We start from the raw sequence: 15064 nt of genomic DNA on the forward strand, positions 1-15064 counted from the left end.
CATGGATAATAGATCTGTACCTGTAGTTGGAATTATTAAAAATGTTGAATTTCGTTTTCCATCATTTCCGCATATATCATATAGAACTGACATTACAGTAGTCGAGATATCAGCAAGTTATGGCATGTTGTTATCTAGATAGTGGTCAAATTTGGTTGGTGGTCATGTGCAGTTGGATTTGTTTTATGCTACCATACCTGTAGGAGGGAAGGAAATTAGAATTGAGAGAGAATCCCAGTCATACTATTTGGTTGAGGATTATATTCCTGATCTTGAAGTTAACTTTTGCCATTCTGACATGGATAACTTCCAGGTAAGCATAACTAAACCTACCTCTAAAATTGTTAATCCAATTTCAATTTATGTAAAAGAAGATTGTAATGATAGTAGTAAGGAAGGAAATGGGGCTGGCATTATATTTATTTCGCCATCAGGTAAAACTTTTAAATTTTCTTTCTTGTTAAATTTTGAATGTACTAATAACATTGCTGAATATGAGGCGTGAATTATTGGTCTTGATATCGCAAAGGCTTATGGGATTAAATTACTTACTGTCTTAGGGGATTCAGATCTAATTGTTTCACAAATTAGGCATAGGTTTTCAACTAGGAACCTAGGGTTAAAACAATATCGGAATTATGTATGGAATTTGCTAGAATTTTTTAATACTTTTTCAATTAAATGGATTGATTGGTCAATTAATTACCTAGCTGATATAATGGCTAACATGGCTATTAGGCAAATAGATGTCCCATTCGATGAGGTTATTCAGGTTGAAATGAAAAACAGACCTTCGATACCAGACAATGTATGAAACGGGCAAGTTTTTGAAGATGATAAAGATATTATTAGATTTTTGACTTGCCAAGAGGATTATGAAAACAGTTCATAGATTGGAATGGGTGCGTAGAAGAGAAAGATGGCAAGGAAACATTATTTGGAAAGGAAATAGTACAACTGAAAACAAATAAGATACTTAAAGGTTTAATAGCCTTAGAGCGTATCTTTGATAAAAGGAAGAGTACAAAAAAGAGCAAATCCACTAAGATCCAAAATGATATTGAGGAAATAAATTTAGGAAGTGAAAGATCTCCTAAGAAGGTTTATATGGGAAAGAAATTATCATCCAAAATAAGGGCTGACTTAATTGCTCTGTTAAGAAAATATAGACATGTCTTTGCTTGGAGTTATGATGAACTTAAAGCATATAGGGAAGACTTGTTTCAACATGAAATACCTCTAAAACCTGATGCAAAACCATTTAAACAGAGACAACATCCAATAAATCCAACCTTAGCTCCAAAAATGAAAGATGAACTCATTAAGTTAAGAGATGCCGGAATTATTAAACCTATTAGGCACTCTACATGGGTTTCGAATTTAGTCCTAGTAAGAAAGAAGAATGGTGACATACGATTATGTATAGATTTCAAAAATTTGAATATATTTTCTCTTAAAGATAATTATGCATTACCTAATATAGAAATTTTATTGCAAAAGGTAATTGGTAATGAACTATTATCTATGATGGACGGATTCTCGGGTTATAATCAAGTTAAAGTTAAAGAGTCCGAACAGTATAGGACTGCTTTGACGACACCTTGGGGTACTTACGTCTATGCTAGGATGCCTTTTGGGCTAACAAATGTGGGAGCTACGTTTCAAAGGGCAATGGATGTTGCTTTCGATGGATTAATTGATTTAATCATGGTTGTCTACCAAGATGACCTTACCGCTTATTCTAGAAAAGAAGAAGACCATTGTAAGCATTTAGAGAAGATTTTCATAAGAGCCCTTGAATTTGGAATTTCTTTAAACCCTAAAAAGTGTCAATTTAGGGTCACTGAAGGAAAACTCTTAGGCTATATTGTCTCTAAGGAAGGGGTAAGGATTGATCCAGAAAGGGTAGCAGCTATCGATAATATTCAAATACCTAAGACAACTAAAGGAATCCAATCGTTCTTTGGGCAAATCAACTTCATGAGGAGATTTGTTTCTAATTTTGCTGAGATCATTAAGCCTATTGCTAAAATGTTTAAGTAGGGAGCGAAGATAGCTTGGGATAATGAGGTCGTAGGAGCATTTGCTAAAATAAAACAAGCTATAAAAGAAGCCCCGATTCTGAAATCTCCTAACTTTAAGAAGCCGTTCCAATTATTTTCATTTGCTTTTTATCATACCATAGCGGCTGTTGTGTTACAAAAAAAGATGAGGGGCACGAATAGCCAATTGCATTCTTTAGTAAGAGTTTACAAGCGGCTGAATTAAATTATGACATAAGTGAAAAATAGGCTATGCTCTTGTTAAAGTGGTTAAATCCTTTCGACCTTATTTAGTCGGAGCTGAGGTAATTGCTTATGTGCCAAATGCTGCCATTAAAGACATATTTAGACAATCTGAAACTACTGGGAGGTGATGTCGTTGGATAAATCAAATCCAAGAGTTCAATATAGATATTCAAATCATGAAATTGGTTGGAGGGCAGGGATTAGCTAAGCTTATGGCGGAGTCAAATTTGGAGGCCGTGCAAGTTAACCAAATTGATGATGAACATACTAAAGTTAGTATTGGGAGATGCCCTTGGTACACAAATATAATGTGTTATTTACAACATACTAAATGTAGAGATGATTTGAATGAAAATTAGAAAAGAACTATTAAGTTATAGGCTGCAAAATATGTTTTAATTCAGGGAGATCTATATTTGAAAAATCAGGATGGGATTTGATTATTTGTTTAGATGTTGCCGAATCAGCAGTTATTCTCAAAGAAATGCATGAAGGGGTTTGCAGTGGTCATTTCTTAGCTAGGTCTACAACACATAAGATATTACGAGCAGGTTACTACTGGCCTCAACTTTATAAAGATTTCCATGCCTATGTTCGAAAGTGCGAGGCTTGTCAGAAATTCTCTGGTAAGTTGAAGTATGATGGCGCCCTTCCCTTGAGAATACTGCAAGCAAAGGAGCCTTTCCAAATGTGGGGGATTGATTTTATAGGAGAGATTAGTGATAAGTCAAGTGGTGGACATAGTTGGATTTTAGTGGCCACTGATTATTTTACCAAATGGATAGAGGCTATACCCACTTGGCAATCAACAAGTAAAGTGGTAATTAAGTTTCTTACTGAAAACATCTTGACTAGATTCAGAGTTCCTCAGAAGATCATAGTTGATAACGGTATGTGTTTTAGCTCTAATGAATTTACTGAGTTTTGCAGGAAATATGGCATTGCAGTATCATACTCATCTCCGTATCATCCCCAAGGCAATGGATAGGTGGAGTCTAGCAACAAAAACATTTTGAAGATTATCAAAAGAATGTTGGATAACAATAAGCGTGCTTGGGATTTGAAGCTGAATCTAGCACTATGGGCAGACAGAATCACGGTAAAGAAGTCAACAGGCTTCTCTCCCTTCAACTTAGTTTACAGCAAAGAAGCCAAGCTTCCCTTGAATAATTTATTGCCGGTGTACAAATTTGTTACTGAGGAACAATTAGAGGATATCAATTTTATGGAAAATAGGTTAAATGCGTTAGTCGAGCTAGATGAGGTAAGAAGGTTAGCACAGGAGAAAAATATAAGTAAGCAGCAACAAGTTAAATTCCTTCATGATAAGAAATCTTCAAATTGATCTTGTAAGGCAGGTGACTGGGTCTTGAAATGGAACGCTAAAGATCAGGATAAGGGGAAGCACGGTAAGTTTGAGGCTTTATGGCTCAGACCATTTATAATTTTTGATAAGGCTGGAGAACAATCTTATTTTTTGCAGGATACAAATGGTCGCATGCAGGATTTCCCAGTCCATGGATAGTACCTTAAGCCATTCTTTCAATGAGCATGAACAAGGGAGTACAATTTTTTTTCTTTGTATTTTTATTTTATTTTATTTTTTTTGTTTATGTTTGTGTATATATTATTCCATGAATTGATTGCTCCTAATCTTTTGGCAGGTCTACTCCTCCAAAGACAACTGAGATCTCGCTATACCCGCAAGGGGCATGCGTCCCCAGCAAGAGCCACTGGTGGAACCCAGAAATTTTGGGCATTTTCTTGAGATGCATTTGTCAGGGTTAGTTGATGGAAAGAATTTTCTTAGTTCTGTAAGGGCAAATCATATATGTTGACAATCATACTGTTAAGCATGGATTGGAAAATGGGAAAGAATTACTCTTTTCTATGGTTGAAGGGGACTTCAAGCAGTATGAAGGAAAGTGGTGTTTGAGACCTGGTCCAAGGCCAAGAACAACGAAGTTATATTATGAAGTTAATGTCATACCGAGATTCAATTTCCTTGCAATATTTGTGCAAAGAATAATCAAGAAAGATCTTCCTCTCAACCTTCAATCTGTTGCTGCTAGAGTTGAAGCCAAATCTAGATCAGTTTGTAAGGATGTCAAGGCACTCTATCATGAAATCAATCAAATGTTAGAATTTGCAGAAGTTAAGGATAACCAGTCAATTAGTACACTAGATTATCTATGTAGAATTAGCATAAATGACCTTGCTGATGCTTGGAATAATTGGGTCACAATTGGACAAAGGTGTAGTCTGGATAGACCTTGTATTGTTGATGAAGTTCATCTTCGAAGACTTGATGATTTGCTTGAAAATGGAGGTGTACATTGTAGGGTTGATGCCATTATAACTATAAAGCTTCCCTCTCAAAGTGTCTGGAAGGTTTTGACGGCAATAGAGAATGACGACAATAGAGAACAAACAATTATGTGCGAACATGAATTTCGGAGCCTAATAAAAAAAAGAAAAGAAATTTGTGTGTTTGCTTGTAATAAAAAGGAATACGGCATGCAAATATAAGAAGATTTTCTATTGTGTAGAAGGCCCAAGTAAATGCGGTGCCTCTCAGTGTAAACATACCGTCAGGATTGAAAGAGACCTGTATAGAATAAACAACAAGCCTATGCAATATTACAAGGAAGCAACGAGTTTAAAGGAGAATAAAGATCATGATTGGGCAATGATGCGTGCAACAAGTATATTGCAGAGATCAAGATCAATCCATCGTATGCTCATGCAAGAGAAGGGTTATTTTCGGGCAAAGAGTTTTGCCGCCCTGAGTATTCGCATTAAAAAGAAAAACGCAGACATTGTGTTTCGTATTTGCATCGATGCTTACTTTTTCTTTGTTTTTGTTGTTGCAGATTGGAAGGGTTTTGTGTGGATTAATGGACTCGAGGCATTCGCAAGGGTCGTAGATCATGTACAGGTGAGTGCGAAGATTCCTCTGGACAAATCTGAGGATAGATAGGAGGCCTGCGATCAACTCCATCCCTTGGCGTCAACAACAACTACCAAATTTTTTGATATGGGAGCCGTCAATTTCTTAGCACCAAAATTTTCTGTAAAGGCGTTTTGGAACATGAATACGTGAAACAAAGCAGATGCACCATCTCAGTGGTCCGTGGTTTTAAGAACGTCTCTGCCTGCGGTTTTCACTGGCTCCACCAATGTTTTCGAATGCACAAGAAATATGCCAGAATGTAATTGCAAGTATCAAGTGGAGGCTTGGGAAGTATACGCACATGTGCTACCGTTATGAAATATTGGTCCAATTAAGTTTAAAATATATTAAGAGCTTTATTTAATTGGGCAGTTTTGAGTTACCAAGAGGTGTGATGTTTGGAATTTTAACTGGCACCCCTTGGTCATTTATATAAGATGAGATGTAAATCAAACAAACACACATTTGATTATTCTTAAAAAAAAATCTTTTTTTGTACCATTCAGCATTGATATTCTTGAAGTTTGATCTCTCTAAAGGAGGAGTTAGAGTTTTGAACTAAGCAAAGGAGAGTTTTGGATTTTTTGAGCATCAAAAGGCTGAGTGTCTTCAATACAGTTTGTCCAGCAATAAAATCAGTAAGAATTTTATTTGCTTTAGAGTTAGAACATATATAATTCGTCCTTTGTGGTTTTGTTGTCTATTTGTTTATAATTTACTGATTTGATAGATACACTAAATTGTGTATTGCTATTCAGATTTGACAAATACAAATAGTGTAGGATATAATTTCTTTTCTATTAATTGTATCTATTGTGTCCACATGATGGTTAAAACATAATACACTAGTCTGAATACTCTAAAATATAACAATTTGTGGCATCATAATAAGTGAATTATCAACAAATATTATATCATCAATATCATAAAGTTATATATAAGAAATATATGTTTGACACTATTATCCAATTAGAATTTGGCACTGATCATAAATCTGCTCATAAATATTGAATCGAATGCTGGCATTTCTCTATCTTTTTTCTTTAAAGATTTTGATTTTATTTAATAATTTGTTTTAACCTTTTTCTTTCAGCAACACGCAAATTTAATAAAGCAATCAAAGTTTGAAGATAAATAGTTATTAATCCCAATCCAGAAAGTTTTCTTGACACTTGCTAGTTGAGGAATTTGTTTTCTTATGATATAATCTGCTATAAATCAACTTGGATCAAAGTTTTTTCATCCAGGATTTGGGTAAATAGGCCTTGGTCCGGCAGAACCAAAAGTGTAGAGGATTCAAATCAATCCTGTCAAGTTGGCCAAAATCAGTTAGATACCCAGCATCGAGCAGGCAAGGCTCATAGGTTTCTAACCAGCGATTTTGATAACCAACAGGACCAAGGTTGGTGCTTCATGCCATGAGTTTGTTCTTCCGTGAATTCTTAAAAGATGGTGTTGCAATTATGATCATGTAGGAATTTGAATGCATTTGTAAATAGGTTGTTATTGTGTTGTGTTTGAAGTGAGTATGAGGATTTGTTGCATTTTGTTTCCTTCTCGATTTTCTTTTGTTTGGATTTGAGTGTTGTTTTTGGGTGTCAAGGCTTCACTCACCCTTGGGAGTGAAGAGAAGCCTCGGGTGAAGCGGTTAGTTGGGCTTGATAGTGTAGTTGAGAGCCTCTTTTCGTGGAGAAGGGAGGAATTTCATGGAGTATGGGTTCCATTGAAGCCATAGTTATTGATATTGAGTTTTGGGGGTGATAAGGGAAGTTTTGTGGAGAGAAGAATGTATTGTGAAAGCCTTGTAGAGGCATGGTAATCTTCATGTTATGTTACTTGTAAAGCCATTTCAATTTTGCTCTTGAAGAGCCCACCTTCACCCTATGTTTATGATTCCATTTGTGAATCATTGTGAAGGCATGGTTGGGGAAGTTCATTTTTGTAATTGTGAGGTCTTATGCATTTGTGAGCTTGTATGGTTGTCACCCATTCAACTATTGGTGCTCCTAGCTCGATGGGTCTCAATGAGGCCTAGGATGGGAGGTGAGCCTCCATGGTTCTTGTTTAAATGTATTTGCAGGTTTTTGTGCTCAATGGATCAATAGGAGTTTGGATTTGATCATTGTGTTGGTGTAGTATGAAGATGGAACTTGTCATTATGCAATGCACTTGAAATGGAGAAATCTCCATCTTGTTCACATTGTTGTAATGCATGATTGCATGGTAGCAATGAAGGAATTGTGAAAGAATCATATATAATTGTATCATTGTTTCATTGATAGGCATTTGGATGTAGTGAAATTGAAAACTTAAAATATCATTGTAGGTGTAGTTGAAATGTTGCAAGGAATCATTCTAAGAAGCTACTCAATTGTACTTAATGTTCATTGAAATAAATAAGTATATATTTGGAATATGTTCATTTGGTTTACGAAACGTGATGAGAAAATTGTATTCATACTATGTTTGATCATGTAAATGATTTCAATAATATAACTAGCTCAATAAGCAATTACATTCAAAATTTCATTGTGGGAAGGAAGGAATGAGTTAGTAGATTTCATAATTGTTTTTGTTTAAGGGTAAAACATGAGTTGGATTTATTTGATGCAAGTGATTAGTATGTTACAAACTCTTAAGTTTCAAGTTTAATTCTCATGTGATTCCAATAGTTTCAAAAAGAGATTCAATTAGATGCATTAAGATCAGCACTATAATGAAACTCACTGTTGCAACACATCAAGTAAGGGAAATAAACTAAGCAGAGGTCATGGTATAAGTATACTTAAACAAACAAAATCTGGAAGTGTACATTGTATTTTCTGGATATTGTATGGGAAGTGGAAAAAAATACCCCACTGTCAAAACTAATACAGTCCAATAAAAAATTCAGAGGGAATATTCCTGTGGATTTCCCCACACTAGAAATAACAATGTAAAAACACTTACCTAGCTAAAATGGTAACATGAAAGAACCATGGAAAAATCCTATGACTTGTAAAATGGGTATTCTTATAACAAAGAAAAAAAAAGATATGCAAAAAAGCTTGTCACCCCTTTTACCTAGGCGTCCATTGCTATCAAAAGGATATACACTTTGTTTAATGCAAATATAAATAAATTAAAATAGATACATACATACATAAATGGGGGGGGGCACTCTTACCTAGTGCAGAGTGTAGGTTGGCGGTCAAAGGGTGTGGGTGGAGAGAGGGCTGCTGACCAAAAGGGGCCCTTCTCACCCATATCTATTTTGTGTGGGTGGAGAGAGGGCTGCTGACCGAAAGGGGCCCTTCTCACCCATATATATTTTGTTATATATATACATACCCTTTGACCGCCAACCTACACTCTGCACTAGGTAAGAGTGCCCACCCCCCGCCCCCCCCCCCCCCCCCCCCCCCCATCCTTTCACGCCATCCTCCTTGCTACTACTCACACCTCCTCTAAGCATGTGAGGGTTAGAAAAGGGAAGGGGCGGTGTAGGATAGTGGGAAGGGTGAAAAGCAAAGAAGATAGGATTTTAGGGAAGTAGGGGGCCATGTGGGAGTAGTTAGGGAATTAGGGAATGGTGTAGTGGAATTATGTATGTTAGTAAATAGGTTAGTAAGATAGTTAGTATAGTTGGAAAATTAGTTAGTAGTTAATTAGATAGATAGTTAGTAGGTTTATAAAATAGTAATTGTTAGAATTTAATTAATTGTTAAAATGCAAGTTGTGTAAATAAAGCAGTAAATTAGTTAGTATGTAATCAATTGTTGATTAGTAAGTACAAAAAAAACAAATTTAGTGATTTGTGAGTAGTATAATTAATTGTTAGTAACCATGTTAGTGTATAAATGGAATAGTGATTTTTGGATTAATCAGGAATTGGTAACTAGTAGTAAGTATTAATTTAGTTAGGATAGCTTTAGTTGTGATATAATTGGTAATTAATGAATATTATAGATTAGGTAGTTGGTTGAAAATTACATATATTAAAAGCACTATGATATGGATTTGCTAAATGGGTAAATATGGGTTAGTAAGGGACTAATGACATAGTTATAGTTAATGTTACATATCATATATATATATCAATTAGCTTAGTTAAGATAATGAATCATTAATGTGTGTGTAGATTATTAGACACCTATATATGAATGAATTGTTTAACATTAACATGAGTAATTTGATGATTAAATTATGTACGTTCAAGGCAATAGGCAAAACTATATATCATAAATAATGCATAATTATATAAAGAGGCAAATTAAATAGCGATGCGTTTATTTATTCAATTATCTTGTAATTGAAATATGGAAATTGGAATGGAAAAGTAATGATGTTGTTCAATATTGCAGTCTAATTATGTATGTAAAACGCTATGGATATAGGATATAATGCAAGATGTAATTAAATGATATTGGAGTTAGACATGGATAATTATTTATCTATATATCCCTTTTTATTAATCCAAACCATTTTGTGAACCCATTTCAATAAAGATTTCATAACGAGTTTCTTCGAACATGTCTACTAGGAGTACCCTCTCATGCCTTATAGAGATATGGAGCATAATTAAACTTATAATATATACATAATCCCTACGGCTAATCATAGAAGTGTTGTTGCTCTAGGAACACTTGATATCGAATTCGGCTAGGATTGTTATCCCTTTTGCATTTAACCTTTAGGGTGTTACCTCCGTCCATAATAAGGATGTAGAGTGAAATGAAATTAGCTCTTAAATGTTGTGGCAATATAAGGATGAATCTAGTATAATCCTTATGACGCATACCCTAGCATGTTAACTGAAACATTGCTTTTATAACATGACCTAATCCTCAATGCCTTGTTAGGGTGTAAGTATCAACACGTACAACACCTAATGCAATGTAATAGTTTCTTGGGAACCTCGAGTGGATCCCCTAAGTTTTCCTTAAATTTTTAAAAATAAATAAATTTGTAGTTGTCTTTTGCCCTGAATTTTTGGGCATGACAATGAGTCAAAGTCAACTTGCTGGTTACCTGCATCAAGTCTCTTTTTCTTTGCCTTGGTCTCACATCTGGACATCCTCTAGAGTGCTCCCGCTTCTGGCTAATAAACTTATCAAAATTAAGATATTTAAATCAAAAGATAATGCATCCCACTCTGCATGTAATGCCAACACATCCTCTATAAATGATGCTGCCTCACTCTAAGCACTAGTGTCATCCAATTTAGGCCTTAGAAAAGACGCATAGGCTCATCATGTGTACCTGTGAGATCAGCTTGATGATCAGCTCTAGACTTGTGTGAACTCTCTAAATATTCCTTGTACTATTGTCTTTCCTACAACCCCTGGGCAAAGAAATTTGCTTAAGGGTGTCAGAGAGCTGCTGAAGTACATTAGCTACTTGGTGTTGACCATATGCCAATTCTTGCTGGCTATGTACAATCTGCCTAAACAACTCTCTATGCTCTCTCTTCCCATAATCACTGGCATTACCTCCAAATCTATCACTCAGTGTGCCACACTGAATTTCTTGTTCCCCTTCACCTAGTGGTGAAGCTCTACCTTTGCGAGTATAATGAAATCCTGCAATAAACCTTTGTGGCTGCATGTATGAACCCAATTCCCTGTAGGATGGTAGAAAACCACTCTGATACCAATGTAAAGAACCTTGCTAGCTCTTTCACCAACTCTGCTGAAGAATGATGTTTTGATGTTTTTTTGATAGTTTTTGCCATTTTTTTTGTGTTTCGACAATATATGATTTTTTTTGTTTTTTCCCAAATATATATACTTGTTTGAATTTTCTCAAAAATTAAAATGAACACAATGTAAGGGAATTGAAAACGAAATACAACAATACTTATCAAGCTTATTCATTTCATATATACAAGTAAAGATCACAATGCAAGAAAGCTGTAATAACAGTGACACTTACACACACACACACACACAGAGACACGAACCCAGAGCCTAAGAAATGACGTTGATATCCACAAGTAATAATAGCAGCAACCAGATTAGTGTGCAAGGATTGGCGTGCGTGATAATGAATGTAATGTGGTAGCCTTCCAAGCAAAAACAAGCCTTCTAATTGGAGATGCAGGCTCTGTAAATGGAATCGCAGCCCTTCAATTTACTCTCTGCTGCGAATGGTGGGACTGTCCTTCAAAATTGCTGCAACCACTAAATTCATCAACCACAGCCTAAGAAAAATGCTGCTATTCACATACAAACGCATCCTTTCAGCCCTGTGATAATAAACTGGGATCTAACGCTGAGAATCTACACTCAAACCCTTCACTTTCGATGCACACTCGGCTACAAGAAATAGCCTCTGAGTAACACAATTCACTAGCACTCAACACTGATGCATAGTGTTTATAAATCATGCAAGAATTGTCCAATCCCTGCAGATGGATTTTGTTGAAACCCTCGACGAGTTTCTTACCAACGACAATATCAAAAATTGCATGCATGGAATGAATCCATTTGGTCTTTGGAGCTGCATTTTATAAAATCAATGCAATAGATTTACCAATACCCAAATGGCTAGTAGTTTGTAGTTTACATTTTTCACTTTGATCATGACTTTGCTTTTTTGGTTGCACATTTGAATTTGAACTAATATAATTCATTCCCGTAGGCGCCTTAATGCACTTTTAATAAAAACACTTAACTATGCTTATAATGTTATAAATTAAGTATAACATAATCAAATAACATCAATTATAACCATAGGCTCATAAATCCTCAAGTAACCTACTCAAGTTTAGAAGCACCACTGATCAAATATAAGTCCTAAGTGCCAAGCCAAACATGGAAACTTGCCAACACTGACTTATATAAATAGTAAGTCGACCACCAGAGACCCTCAAAACCATTTGTTAGCCCACAAGGATCAGAATGATAAGCTAACAATGCTCATTACCTGTTACCTACTAAAAAAGGGACATCACATGCATATTACCATAGTACACCCAAAAAGGGTTGGACAAGTGGCAAATGGAAAATGGATGACTCATGTTACATAATGTGATCTTGACACTAGCACATGACAACGGTTTGATAGTGAAGGGACTCCAAATAGACCTGGAAAGAGAAAATGTGGAAACATACTAAGGCAAGGGCACTAAAAGGGAGTGTGAAACTGGAAGGGTTTACAATCATGATGCTACAGTTACAGCTTTGAATAAGTGGTTATTTTAGTTGCCCCCATTGGATAAGTGGAAGGAGCTTCTTTTTCATTTCAAATTGTATAAGCTCTCTTGTAGAATAAGCGAATACCCCTTCCTCACCACTGGACAAGTGGAAGGTGCAATTTTGATTTCCAGTAATGAATATGCATCACACTAAGTGGTTTGGATGGGTTGGTACATAATGCTTTCCTTTCAGGAATTTGCTTTTTATTAATTTACATCCAGAAGACTATTTCTCTTGCCTTGCTCTTTTTGGGATTTGAGTGATAAAAAAAATAGAAAGGAAATTGTTATGGATTTCACTTACAGCTGAAGCTAACGTATTTTTGAAAAAAATGAGGATGGTTATTTCAATGCCATAAAAACATTTGATGCTTTTGATATCATGTTGCCTGATAGAAACAGGAATGTTACAGCTAATGCTTTTGCTGTCATGGCCTCAAAGTTTTATTCTTCTACTAGCTTGGAAGGGCAATTAAAATGTGCACATAGAACTAGTTGCCTCACCTCTTCACCTACTTCATATTTGTAGTCAAAATTGCGTATTCAACTGCTAAAGGCTCTCACAAACTCTTTTTGTCACTCATGCTTTAAGAACTCATACTGACCTTGCAGGAATGAAATTTATAGTTCAAGTTTTAAACTATATATGTGTCATTATGTATAGGCACATGACAAGTTTTTGTTTTCTTACTTCGGGTATCATGAATCATCTCAAAGGCTGATATAAATGAAGATTTCAGTATTATAGAGAAAATATCGATATGTCCATTTCTATGTTTGTCATTTGAGCTTTAGCATCTTCGTTTTTTGACAAGGTCTGATCGATGATTCTAAATTCTGTAAGCAATTGTTTTAGTTTTCAGCTTCTCAGATATTCTAGAATATTCCAAATTCTAAAGACAAAAGACCTCAATGCATGGCAGTGTTAATATAACTTGATTAAGGGCTTGACGTGAAAATATTTATAATAGCTTTTAATTTGATTGTTACTATGAAATTCCTGTAGTTGAGAAGTCTTTTTCATGTCTAGAAGTTACACTCTTTATTCTCTTCTTTGTTTTTCAATCACTGGCAGATCCTACTTGAGTTCCAAGATTATTAGCACCATTTTTGCTAATAATATGTCCAAAGAAAATTCTTCATAATTATGAATGTGTAATCTTTTCATGTCATTTTGTTATTTGCTGTTTTTTAGTTTGATTCTCATCTCTGCATTACTTGTTATATTATTTCTGTAGCTTATATAATAGGTTACATATTTATCATTATTGTTGTTTTAAAGAACATATGGTGTGTTTGTGTGGTTTGAATCAGCATACCCAAGCTTAGTCCACTTATAATATTGGTAAATAAAATTTATGTTTGAAGAAAAGAAGTTTCCCAGCAGTTTAGCTATCATGGATAGTGATTATGCAAAGTTAGTTTTGACTTATTTGAAATGAGTTGTATTACAATCTTCGGATGCACTTCTAGTGCTATTAACTAAATTAATGTGTATCTCGTGTCTTGCAGTATTGGAATAGCTAGTGGGATAGGCTCAGACTTTCCTTTACCCTGTAAAAGATGGCTTGAAGATATGGGAATTGATTTGAGCGGCCTTTTGATGTGGTCCTCCCCAACTCTTAGAGCTTGGCAGGTGATAGGAAATGATTAAAGCAATTCTGTATCAGACATAAATTGATTCATTTGACAGCGCACATGATTTATAAGAAACTTTTAGGTTGTTTATATTATTAATTTATTCATTATTTGATGCCACTTGATGAATTTACATGTATAATAAATTTTATATTACCTAGGTGTTACAAGGTATTATGCTTTTTCTTCATATTGTACTACTCACAGAAATAGCCATTATCTTTTGGCAGATCTTGGAACTTGATGGGTTGAGAACCCAGGTAAATACATAGTGATAATTCTGAATTCTTTCAATATATTTTTTCAATTGAAATGCATATATTTTCAATTTAGTTGGTGATTTCTTTACATTTTCTTACACATCATATAATGGTTTTTTCAATTTTGATTACTGATAATGGTGGAATTCTGTACATTCTTTTTGGTTCTTGTAGACAAAATCAGTCTGTTACCTCGTGGTATACATGACATGATGTCATGTTTCAGTCTTTGGATTTGTGCTAGCAACATGAAATGCAGACTTCACTGGTAGACCACAATGTTCTTTCTATCCGAGAGTTTAATTTCTCCACAAAACCAGGGTAGAACCTGGTTTGAGGCACTAGCTTTTTGACATCTAGAAATAGTGAGTATCAGTCTTAGCATAATACTCAATAATTTGCGAAGGCTGATTCCAATAGCATCAACCTTAATACTCATAACCTCAATTAGGATTGGAACTATATAGTAATTTTGCAAACTCTGTACATGTATGTGCGTTACTTTATAGTAAAACTTGCCTTTATGCTTGAGATTGATGCAACTGATCGATGTTAAAAAATAGAGGAAAATAGATAAATTTGGATTAGTTTCAGTAACTTACAGGAAACTTGAGAAATTTGGATTAGTTTAAGCATAACCCTTAGTGATGCTCCCAGCATGCTGGTAACTTGTGGAAGGAAAAGAAACATTTTCTGTCCAATGCTGCCAAGCGGAAAACAGGTGGTCTGGGCATGTTGAAATTTGTTG

At 35.0% G+C, this 15064-nt stretch overlaps 1 protein-coding gene across 10 annotated transcripts in view; it reads left to right on the top strand.

Moving 5' to 3' along the window:
• The window catches only part of LOC149538416 (uncharacterized protein C16C9.01c-like), a 199259-nt gene that overhangs the window by 53800 nt on the left and 130395 nt on the right, over nt 1–15064 (top strand). For all 10 annotated transcript variants that reach the window (XM_089799734.1, XM_089799730.1, XM_089799728.1 and 7 more), the window contains exons 3-4: nt 13931–14054; nt 14287–14316. In XM_089799734.1, the coding sequence (XP_089655860.1) occupies nt 13931–14054; nt 14287–14316 (154 nt within the window). The remainder of the gene's footprint in view (nt 1–13930; nt 14055–14286; nt 14317–15064) is intronic.

Source organism: Cupressus sempervirens, chromosome 9 (genome assembly GCF_028749045.1).
Source record: "Cupressus sempervirens isolate cs-2001-9-10 chromosome 9, ASM2874904v1, whole genome shotgun sequence".
Lineage (NCBI taxonomy): Eukaryota > Viridiplantae > Streptophyta > Pinopsida > Cupressales > Cupressaceae > Cupressus > Cupressus sempervirens.